General features: G+C 40.6%; 1 protein-coding gene across 1 annotated transcript in view; it reads right to left on the reverse strand.

The window, feature by feature from the left end:
* scn8ab (sodium channel, voltage gated, type VIII, alpha subunit b) overlaps nt 1–11,464 on the reverse strand; it is a 76,023-nt gene extending 64,559 nt beyond the window's left edge. The window contains exons 1-2 of the mRNA XM_053231979.1: nt 10,666–11,464; nt 2,383–2,720 (exon numbers count right to left, since the gene is read on the reverse strand). Coding sequence (XP_053087954.1) covers nt 2,383–2,664 — 282 coding nt within the window. The 5' untranslated portion in view covers nt 2,665–2,720; nt 10,666–11,464. The remainder of the gene's footprint in view (nt 1–2,382; nt 2,721–10,665) is intronic.
* Between the last annotated feature and the right edge of the window lie 386 nt (nt 11,465–11,850).

The raw sequence follows: 11,850 nt of genomic DNA on the forward strand, positions 1-11,850 counted from the left end.
TTTAGTTTTATTTTTTCTATTTTAAAATAATATTTTATATAACACTGAAAGGGAGAGAAATATAAAAATATTCTATAAACACACAAAAAGTTTTAAAAATGATCTTTATCTTATAATTATTATAAAATAATTTATCTTATTTTAAAAAATACAAATTCAATAAAAAGATGATGTCATGATATCTCAAGAAAACCTATTGTGATATTCTGAGGTAATTTTTCATGATATTGTTATTATATCTTCGCATCACCCACACTAAATGTTTACTCCTAATTCTGTTCCCTATAACAGTGCACTGATCCTCATTTTAAAGTATAGCGAATAGTGGTTACTTTTATACTTTTAACTCTACACTCTTAGAAAATTTTGAACGTTTAATCGGTCCTTCAGTTGTCCTTCTGCAGGAATCTTTAAGGCTTCAGCACGGTGCTCACACTATCTGTGGGGTTTTGCGTGAAAACGAAACCACCTTCATGAGTTTACAAGCTCACACACACTCTCTGCGGTTACGTATCGGTTACTGCGATCCAGTGCTCCAGTCCTGCAGGTGGCACTGTTACAGTTTCATAACATTTACACGACTACAGGAAGAAGACTGTACATAAACAAATACGCAATATCACACTCAGGAAAGTGAATTGTGACATAATTGATATTATATCGTCGTATCGCCTAGCCGTGTCGCGTACGCTACTGAGTCAAGACTTAAATAAAAATTAAAATTTCCACCCTAAAGCTTCCACACAGTTCTAAGAAAATCCCAAATAAATATTTATCTACAAATAAATATCCTGAGTTGTGTTGTTGATGATCCAGTGAACAATATACGCATGTAACATCAGAAAGATATCGGTGCTGCCTGTTGGTGATAAACGCCAGTGGTGACGTTGTACAACGCGAGTAGGGTCCTAGTGCCCTACCTCGCGTACGCGATCTACTGATTCACCAGCGAGGGAGCTAGCGAGCAGATTGAGACGGTTAGTTAGCACACCGAGTTTACTGATAGTTAGCTACTGAACTGAGATGAAACGGGAGCTACAAATAATAGCAGTAGTATAAACGACGCCACATTTTAGAAAACAAGTTCTCACTTGCGCTTAAAAATTACTAAAGTCCCGCTATGTTCCTGGAATATACGCCAGATTGAGATATCTGAGTCGCATGTCTCACTCAGAGGTCCTGATTGGTCGATCACAGTATGCTTGAATTACGTACTGCTGTAGTGCATTCTGGGTATTGTAGTGTTCCGGTCAAAACAGGACAACAAACATACCACATACCACAACAAATTACCACAACAAATTATACATTTAATTTTAGCTTTATGCCGGAATTTCCCTTTAACTTCTTCCACTGATTTATCCATTTTCAAAACTGTTTATTGTCTCATAATTATTTCAATTCATCGTGTGAATTTGTTTTATTTTATTTTTTTTTTAATAAAATAAAATATGACTTATTATGTTCATATACAGGCTTTATAACCCTCTCTCAGTGTGTGTGTGTGTGTGTGTGTGTGTTACAATATTAAACCAATTTGCCAAATAATGGAAACATTTTGAGAATATTCCGGAAATTCCGTTAGCGTTCTGTAATGCCGTGTGAGAGCGAGCACTTCAGCTCTAAATCTCCACGTTTTCATTTCCTGTTTAGTTCTAAATAAATCATAAGGAGACGGTACGTCTCTCAAAGACAGAAGATAGAATATAAAGGTTTATGAAAGTATTTAACTAAAAACAACAGTGTGTTTGGACGTACAGCAGTACGCTTTAACTGTCTCCAAATCTACAGCAAAGACAAACAACGTCTCCAGGGTTACGCTAACCTTTACTTCACCTGCATTACTGAGAATAATAAATCTAATCTAGACAGAAAACTAAAACCTTTGGTTATTAAAAAAACTTCAACGTTAAATCCATTATTAAAACATGACAGAATAGATAGAATACGACACAACTGCGACTCTGAGAAGCAACCAAGAGGACAAGGGGAACATGATGCTACCACCACCACGCTTCACAGCAGCGATCCCAAATCCAAACTCCAATTCAGTTCCAGTTTGTAATCCACTTCTACAACCCTGTCGTCCACCTCAGGCCAGTTTCATTAGTTATAAAATGCCAGTTTGAGAAAACACAAATAAAACACTGAAAAGAAACAAATGCAGCCATCTTAAAAGAAAAGCAAACTTTTCAGGGTAAAGCTTTTATTATATAACAACTATGCAAAGTCAATCTTAAACACTGAATATTTTAAATACCTAATGTAAATATTCAAACTGTCCCAACAGCCGGCGAAACCTAAAGCCCCGCCCATCAACCCGTTCCTCCCGTTTACCTGAAGAACCCAAAGCACCAGAGGAAGAGCTGATATTTCACTCACTTTCTTGTTCAGATAGAAGGGGTCCAAGTCCTCCAGAGGCTCGGCCACCAAATTCGAGGGGACGTCCCCATAGATGAAGGGCAGGCTCTTCCCCGCCTCCAGGTCGCTGTTGGGCTTCGGCCCGCTGTTGTCATCATCGTCACGATGACTGCTGTCGGATCGGGGTTTGACGGGTTTCTTCTTCTTCTCCTCAGCGATGCGCTTCTCGATGTTGGCCAAACTCTCCCGGGTGAACCTCTTGAAGCTGTCAGGGCCTGGGGGTGCGAGCAGCGGCGCGGCCATATTGTCATCCTGCAGCAGAGCCCTCTTTATTTAGAATCCATCCAGGACAGCTGGTTCTGAGGGACACGAGAGAACACGCAAACGTTAACATGTTAAAGCTGTACTTTATTAAATACAGAATACTTCCCAACAGTACTGAGCCAATCAGCTACAAACCATTCCTATAATATATATATATATAATTATATCTTTTTCACTGTAAGCTCCTGCACAAAGCCTGAACTTTATGATCTCGCAAAAACACAATTTCAATATATTTCCTTTAATAATGATACACGATGAAGTATGATAATATACACAACAAAAACAAAATGATCCCACAACAGCACGTCCCCAAGTGTTTTATTCCTCTTACACCTCAGCAATTTTCCAACGATTACAATGTTTAATTAATTAAAGAATATTTTATTCACTTATATTTACATTTACACGAGTGAGTTCCTGTTGTCGTTTACGTTACAGCAGCTATAAACACTCGTTCCCTCACCAGCGTCTCTTTATTCTCTCAATAAGACAAAATAAACGCAGCTTGTTCCGCATGTTACTGAGAAACCGCAAAGAAGCGTAAACTCCTCTGTCCTGAAGACGTCGGAAAACTTACAGTTACAGCTTTACCTCTGACTGTTACAAAGCGCTGACACTGGAGACTCCTTCCATACATGTTACATAAACATCTCCTTACAAAACGTTTACACACGTTGTTAATCCGTTTATTATCAGTGGAGCGTCGGCTGTACACGTCCCTGAGAATGAGCTGTTACTATAGAAACGATAACGTATCACAGTGAGTGCATTAATATGTATTATGTATTAATATTAATATTTGACGCAGTGCCTAAGAAGCTGAAGCTGACCACATGATGTTTACTTCGCAGCGGAAGCTACACACAGCAAAACATGTTTCTACAGTGAAATAAACTAAATGAATTTGCACTAAAATATAATAATATGCAGTAAATGTGTTTCTTTACTACTTTGTGTTACATTATTAGCTACAATCGTGTCTAGTTACATCAGAAGACTAGATAAATATAAGATCTTATCACTCACAAATGTTCTTGTTAGGGTAGCTATATTATATGTTCAAAAGTATGTGCACCCCTGACCATCACACCCATATACACTTGTTGAACGTCTCACTGCAGATTTATTCCCTGTGTGTTTGCTGTTATAATGAGCTCCACTCTTCTGGGAAGCTTTCCACTAGATGTTGGAGCGTGGCTGTGGGGATTTGTGTTCATTCAGCTACAAGAGCATTAGTGAGGTCAGGCGCTGATGTTGGGTAAGGAGTCTCCAGTTCCAGTTCATCCCAAAGGTGTTCAGTGGGGTTGAGGTCAGGGCTCTGTGCAGGACACTCGAGTTCTTCCACTCCAACCTTCACACACCATGTCTTCATGGAGCTCGCTTTGTGCACAGGGGCATTGTCATGCTGGAGCAGGTTTGAGTCTCTTAGTTCCAGTGAAGAGAAACTGTAAAGCTACAGCACACAGAGACGCTCTATACAACTGTGTGCTTCAGACTTTGTGGTAACAGTTTGGTGAAGAACCACATATGGGTGTGATGGTCAGGGGTGCACATACTTTTGGCTGTATAGTAAACACTAGTGAATGTTATGCTGCATTCAACTTAACACAGCATCATTTTTGAGCTTTCCATGAATGGGGCCATTTTGACATGACATCATATGCTTGGGGTTGCAGAAACCTTCTCAGTAATTACGTTATTTGGTTTTTCCTAGTCAGGAGTCAGAAATGCAGAATTACAATCCTTACTGTTAGCAAGCGAAAGGACTAAACTAGAATTATTTTTTTAGCTAGCTCTTTTGCAGTGTTTAAATATCTGTTAGGGAGCTATTTACTAAAATACAGCACAACACATTACTTTTTAATACTTATCGGGCATTATAGCATTTCAGTGATTCAGAAAGTTATGTTGAATTGAGTCACTGAATTGTTCTTAATTTACAAAAATTGCTTCTTTTTAAATGAACAGAAAATAAATGAATGAAACCAATTCATCGTCATCGATCTGCTTCCAAGCTAAAGATTCATTAAAAAGTGTTAGATTAGTTAGCTGACATTACTGAATGCTAGTCTTAAAGTTAGAAAGCCAAATTACTAAACTAGCTTAGCTCCTGTTTGGAAAACCTTCATTTGATCATCATTTTTCTCACAAATCATTGTATTACGATATGAATAAAAAAAAAACAACACTATTGCTTGTTAATAAATAGCCTTATCAACTGAAATGATTTCTCTTTTACTGATCCAGTAACATTCGTCTAATTTCTCTCCGCTTAACGACAACTGCTACGCAAAGTGTGTCTGGGTTTTGAAGCTAGCATTAAAACCAAGAAACTGAGGAAAGTCTGCAGTAAATCCGTACAGAAGGATATATACCGTAAGTCTACGTAATTTAAAAATAGCATACGAAACTGTAGCTGTAAGTCTTCGTTCTCACTGAAGAGCAACACAGCAGCAGTTAATTCTCTACAACATGGAGCCACAATTTCAGATTCTTTGTTCAATTCTGTGTTAATCATAAAAAATCCAAACGATCGTCTCAAATGATTCCTCAGACCGATCCTGTGGTGCGAGAGTGGTCCGACGTGCAATTAGTTCCTGCAAAAATATTTCCATCTTCTCCTGTCATATACATATGTACACACACACACACACACACTACCACTGGACAGGCCACGCCCACAAGCAACAACAGTAGCAATCACTTCATGCTCCCAGGAGACAAACGACAAGCGATGTGAGAGAATTCTCCTAGCTAGTGTGAACATAGCGCAATTTTCCCAATCTGATATTCTTAAAAAAAATCCAGAAACCTAAAACATTGGGTTTCCAGTTCCAAGCAGAACCCCTTTAGGAAGCTCAGAACCCTTAATCACGCAAACTTTTCAGAGATTAACGAGGAAAACTTTTCCCACAGTGATTTCACATAACAAACGTAAAAGCAAACCTTTCTGCACGTGGTGTATTTCAGAAAGCAGAGTGATCTGATCTCTCTGGAGTGCACCGCTTCGTGTTTTTGGCTCAGACGTTCTCAGAAGATCAGACTAACGACTAACGCCGATGTGTATGAAACAATCCGGTGGTCATTCGGCCTGTCGGTGCTGGTGACGCCCTGCAGATGAGCTGAAGTGCAGCTATACGACGCATTTCCCGACTGAGACACAGCCAATACTTCAATTACACATACAGCAGCTTTACACACTGCTTAGTGTCTGCTCTTAGAGTTTACTGCAGGAACCAGCACACACACACACACACACACACACACACAGCTCTGCTTTCTTGGAGTGTTCTTAATGCATCGATTATAATTCCTGACAATCCTAATCACATTGTATTAATACAATAAACCTTTGAGCAAATACCTTTCACATACAAACTAGCAGCATTAACTGATACGTCATTTTCCTCCTCAGACACGAGTCACTGTTTCAGTGACACAAATAAACGTGATAAATAATATAAAAAATATTTTTTTAATATTTTAAGGCATTATAATGTTTCAGCAATTCAGAAAGTTTGAGTCATTGAATCGAATCTTTGTTTGAAGAATCATTTTCACAAAAAGAAAATCTAATCGATTCACTGTCAGCCAAAAGATTCAGTTTTTGATTCAAAACAAAATTCAGTAAATCATAAATTGAAGCAATTCACTGTCAGGCCAAAGATTTAAAAAAAATATATACTTTTTGTTCAAATTGAAACTGAGTCCTGAATCAAATCGATTCATTGTCAGCCTAAAGTTTTACAAAAATCGCATTTGGTTCAAAAAAAAAATCAGCGAATCCCAATCTGAATCGATTCAGTGTCAGCCTAAAGACTCACAGGAAATCACTTTTGGTTCAGATCGAAACTCACTGAATCATTAATTGAATCGATTCGCTGTCTGTCGAAATGTGAACAAAAAAAAACAGTTTTTGGCTCAAATGGAAAATCAGTGAACGTGGAATTGAATCAATTTGCTGTCAGTCCAAAGATTTAAAAGAAAAGTGCTTTAAATTCGAATTTTAAAAAATTCAGTGACTCATGAATCAAATGTCAGGCCAAAGATTCACACTCCTCATACAGAGGGATAGAGGAACAGAGAGTCACGAGCACGAGACTTATTTAAGCAGTGTCTGATGCAGGAAGGTCTGAACTGGACGGAGGTGATTGGCTGAAATGCGGATGGTCACTACGTGGGCCGCCATGTTGTGCAGTAACACGCGACTGTTAGCAGGAGTATAACACACACACATTAATATACACACACATTAATATACACACACATTAATATACACACACATTGTATGTTTCCATTCATTAATCTATGAAGCCATATATTTCTCTTAAAGCTGCAGTCTGTGATGTTAGACGTTAGCTGAAGCTCCTCTGCTTAGCGTTTCCTCCAAAGCCACACCCTCTAAAACCTGGAACGCTAGAATGTATAAATGCTAGCAAAGGAGGCGGAGCTTTATGAAGTGACACGCAAGGTGAGTTGAGACGCTTCTTTGTCCTGATTGGTTGGATGTTCGTGGTCTACGTTATGTGTGTTGCTTCTCCTGCTTACAATCTGGATCTTCACTTGAGTCATGAATCAAATGGGTCCATGAACATCAGAAAGAGTCACAAAAATAGTTTTTGCTTCAAATCGAAAATCAGTGAATTATAAAAAGAATCCGTTAAAAAAAATCTTGAATTGAATCGATTTGTTGTCAGGACAAAGGTTTTTTGATCCAATGACTGAATCAAACTGAAATATTTTATTAATGTGAGGAAAAATTTACTCCACACACACACACACACACACACACACACACACACACACACACACACACACACACACTGTCCTGGATTTACTGACTGCAGATTTAAATCAGTGTTTTAAAAACACAAAATTACAACTATAATGATAATAAAATATTTCCTGTGCAAGACATTTTAGGCAATAGATTATTGTTATTATTATTATTATTATTATTATTATTAATGACAGAAAATCATCAAATCATCATCATCATCATCTTCATCATGAACTTCATCATCATCCCTGAGCTGCTTTAACAATCTTCATGGCCTACTTGTGCGCTCGACGCTCAGGTATTCCTCAAACCCTGACACTCCGGAGACGCGCTCGGTAGCGCTGTGTGAGACGCCGATACAATATCGATTCTGTGATCAATTATATCACGATACACTTCTCTGATATATCGCGTGTATCGAGATATCTTTATTTTTTTTTTTATCACATTTGCACACTCCAGACGCAGATGATTTTATGCTTAAGGTCTAAAACTGACAATAAAATGCTACAATTTTTACAGTTCAAAAAAATACATTTAATTAAATACAATTAAATAATTCAATAAAGCATGATATAATTAATTAAATACAGTTAACACAAAACAAATAATATTGTTCATTTAATTGGATTTATATATATATCGTGTATGGCCTTGTGAATATGGTGAGATGATGTCCTGCTCTTATGGTCCAGCCGTAGCGCTCGGTGCAGGGAGGCAGGTTCAGGACGCAGCCGGAGGAGGAAGAGGAGGCCTGCATCCTCCAAACACAAAAACTACACCATGCTGTAGTCAGAACAGTACAAAAATAAAACAACAGCATGCTGATTAGAGGTTCTGGGCTCGAACTGATCCAAAGGGAGCAGGTGATGATCACGTGACAGGCTGAAGGCCTTTCTAACAGAAAGCATCCGGAAGTGCAGACTGTATAGCGGCAGGTTCAGGTTACAAAAAGCGAAGCCAACCTCTAAATCTCCTTCCTCAGGATACAGTAACGGCACACACACACACACACACACACACACACACACGGAGATTTGTTTAAAGGAGCCGCCACTGGATCAAGGTGATCCAGAAACCGTGTGATGCTCACACACTGCATGATACACACATGTGCTTTAATCTAAACCTGCACATCTGTCGCATGTAGAATTCCTCTGCCTACTATTCCTATTTACAGCAAGCGCACTGCGTGCACGTGCACCTCATCCATCCATCCATCCATCCATCCATCATCGTTTAGCTATGAAAGGAAAGTGTGATGCATGTCAAACTGTTTTACTGAAATAAATGTTCAGGAAAATGCGCGCTGCTGTAAGTTACTACTCACGTGCATGCGCCCAGATGTGTTAATGGTGCCGGGTGCACGAGCTTCTCAGAAATAATCCAGGAAAGGAAAAACTGGGGGATGAAAAAAAATATTCCCAAACTCTAAGAAATCCTCTAAAGCTGTTTTATATGAACAGGAATGAAGCGCAGGAAGGAAGGAGGCTATGGAGAAGGTGTTTCTCGCGCCTGCAGTGTTCCTGTTCCGCTCTGCATTTGTCCTCTATGAGACTGGAAAGCATGACACACACACACACACACACACACACGCACACACACACACACACGCACACACACACACACGGACTGTCCCGCGCCGTCAGCCTGCTGCATGCATCCGAGTGCGCAAAGAAAAGTGCATAGAGGATGAAGAGAGAGGAAAAGAGGAAAAGAGGAAAAGAGGGATCGATGAGGAAGCAGCGCCACTGCTGAGCGAGGAGGACATCATGAGGAGAAACTTCTCTCCACATCATCATCATCATCATCATCTCCACATCTCCATCCATCACCTCCATCACTTCACCTACACCACATCTTTACATCTCATTCCTCAGAAACGCATTTACAAAGATTTGTGTAGTTTTTGTTTTTCAGAAATAAACGAGAGAATAATAATCTTCCTGCACACACACACACACACACACTCACACACACTCACACACACAAACCATTCCGGGAAACGCTGATCATCAGCATGCTGGATCATTAACAGCATCACACTGCACACCTCTCATTCAGAACACACACACACACACACACACACACACAGAATATATACATGTACACATATGAGATGTGGTAAGATTCAAGAGCTCCTTGGACTTCAACTCTAGTGTGTGTGTGTGTGTGTGTGTGTGTGTGTGTGTGTGTACAGGGTTCTGCCGGTCTCTAGACTAAAATACTGCAGTGAAGCTTCAAACTGATTCACACACACACACACACACACACACACACACACACACAAGCTCTCCACTCCATCTCCTCTCCTGACTGTGCGCTTTTTCCCCGTTTGGCGTCACCGTGTTAATAAGGTTTATTCTTTTTATTTGTCTTTTTTAAACTCTCCAGGACATGTTTTAGAGTCTTGTGCACTCCAGCACCACACCTTTTCCCCCACTCTCCTCCTGCAACATCACACACCTCTCAGCTCAGGCCGGTTTGTGGAGGTTTAGTGGATGTCGGGTGGCGGCCCCGGATTTTTACCGGCAATAAAAGTGCGGCTCAGATAGAAGGAGGGAGGGAGGGAGAGAGAGAGAGAGAGAGAGAGAGAGAGAGAGAGAGGGCACATGATGCTTTTTGGTGCTGTTTCATTGCATAACAGTGAATCAAATCTAACGTGAAGAAGAAGTGCTAAGCCTTAAACATCACGCGTCCTGCACCGGACACGGTTTTATTCTTCTTCCTGAACTATTCTCACGCACCAAACTTTGCACCGCATGTCCCGCATCAGCCTCTGCGTCTATTCCACTGTAAATAATAATCATAATCATAATAATAACTAACATCATAATAATAATAACTAACATCAGCGCCAGGCCAACACCCTCCTCATCCTCACCCTTATCCTCACACACACACACACACACACACACACACACCTCTCCAGAGCCGCAGCGGGATGCGCGGTGTGTGCTGTCCGCGTCTCTGCGCGCAAACCCGCCGCCTGAGAACGCGCTGAGCTCCGAGAGAGAGAGAGAGAGAGAGAGAGAGAGAGAGAGACTGACTGCTCTGCGGCAGAGGCGTCCGGGCAACACACACACACCTATACATATATATATGTATGTATATATATATACACACACACACACACACACACACACACCAAGCCCGAAGCACACACTCACTGTGCAGTGAATAAAACGCGAACTCACCTCTCACACAGATCCGCTCAGGTGTGTTGGAGCTAAAGATGCCCAGAGAACCCGGGAGGAACTGCGGATGTCGCCATATTGTTGCTGCTCTCCTCCTCCTCCTCCCCAGCGCGCGCGGACAACCTGCATAATTGATGACTCTCAGCAAAATTGTTAGGGAGCGTCTGCAAATGACCACACACCCTTCCACACGGACACGCTGCGATCCAGCCCCTCCTGCGCTCCCGGCTCCTGTAACGGGTTCTGTCCAGAGCTCTTCCACTTCTACTTTTGTAGCCTGTAGCACCAGGTGCAGGAACCAGGCTCCAGGTCTTACTGAGGTCTACACTGCAGAAATGTCTCATCATCTATCACAATGTGCTGCATTAACTGATCACTCTTCATCTCCATCAGTCATCTTCTCCTTCCTTTCTTCATTAAACTGCGCTAAATATTAAATATTAAATTTACAAGTTACAAGTTACAAGCCAGGAACGTTTCTTTGAATCAGTAGCTCCACCCACAAACACACCTGATCAATCTGATTAATTTACATTTCATAATGAACAGAATTAATACTTCATTATCTTGGAGGCGGAGTCACCAGGTTACCTTTTTTCAAAGCTAGCAGCTTAACATTGTCGTGTTAGCGTAATGCTGCAATCCGTCGTACTCAGGACCCTCGGAAAAACCCGACTTCCGACACAGGAACAGTCCCTCAACTCAGAATTCCGAGTCAGGAACGCGGGCAGCATCCATCTTGTTCCGACGTCACAACAACATGGCGGTGAACAGAACTCCCTTGGCATCATTTTCCACTTGATGAAACGTGATTTGTAGATTTTCTGTTGTGAAAAAGTGTTTTAACAGCTGCGAAAGTTTAGAATTGCAAAATCAGACAAATTTCTAACGCTTAGATCAGACCATTGTAACAGATTCTTATGGGTAAAAATGAACAAGACAGTTGACCTACATCGCTAATCCTATAGAAGTAATTCGTAGTACAGTATTCGTACGTATAAACGTAGATCTTTATACGTTTATCAAATTCAGACACTAATCGTACAAATACGACCTGCGCTGTGCGTCCAAGTCTTTCCAACCTGAAGCGCTTTTAGATCGGAACTCAGGAAAATCTTGAAACTTCGTGACTTGGAAAGCAACAGATTGCAGCATAAAACTTCTTACCCCAGATACTAACAAGCT

The sequence above is a fragment of the Pangasianodon hypophthalmus genome, chromosome 2, assembly GCF_027358585.1.
Source record: "Pangasianodon hypophthalmus isolate fPanHyp1 chromosome 2, fPanHyp1.pri, whole genome shotgun sequence".
Classification (NCBI taxonomy): Eukaryota; Metazoa; Chordata; class Actinopteri; order Siluriformes; family Pangasiidae; genus Pangasianodon; species Pangasianodon hypophthalmus.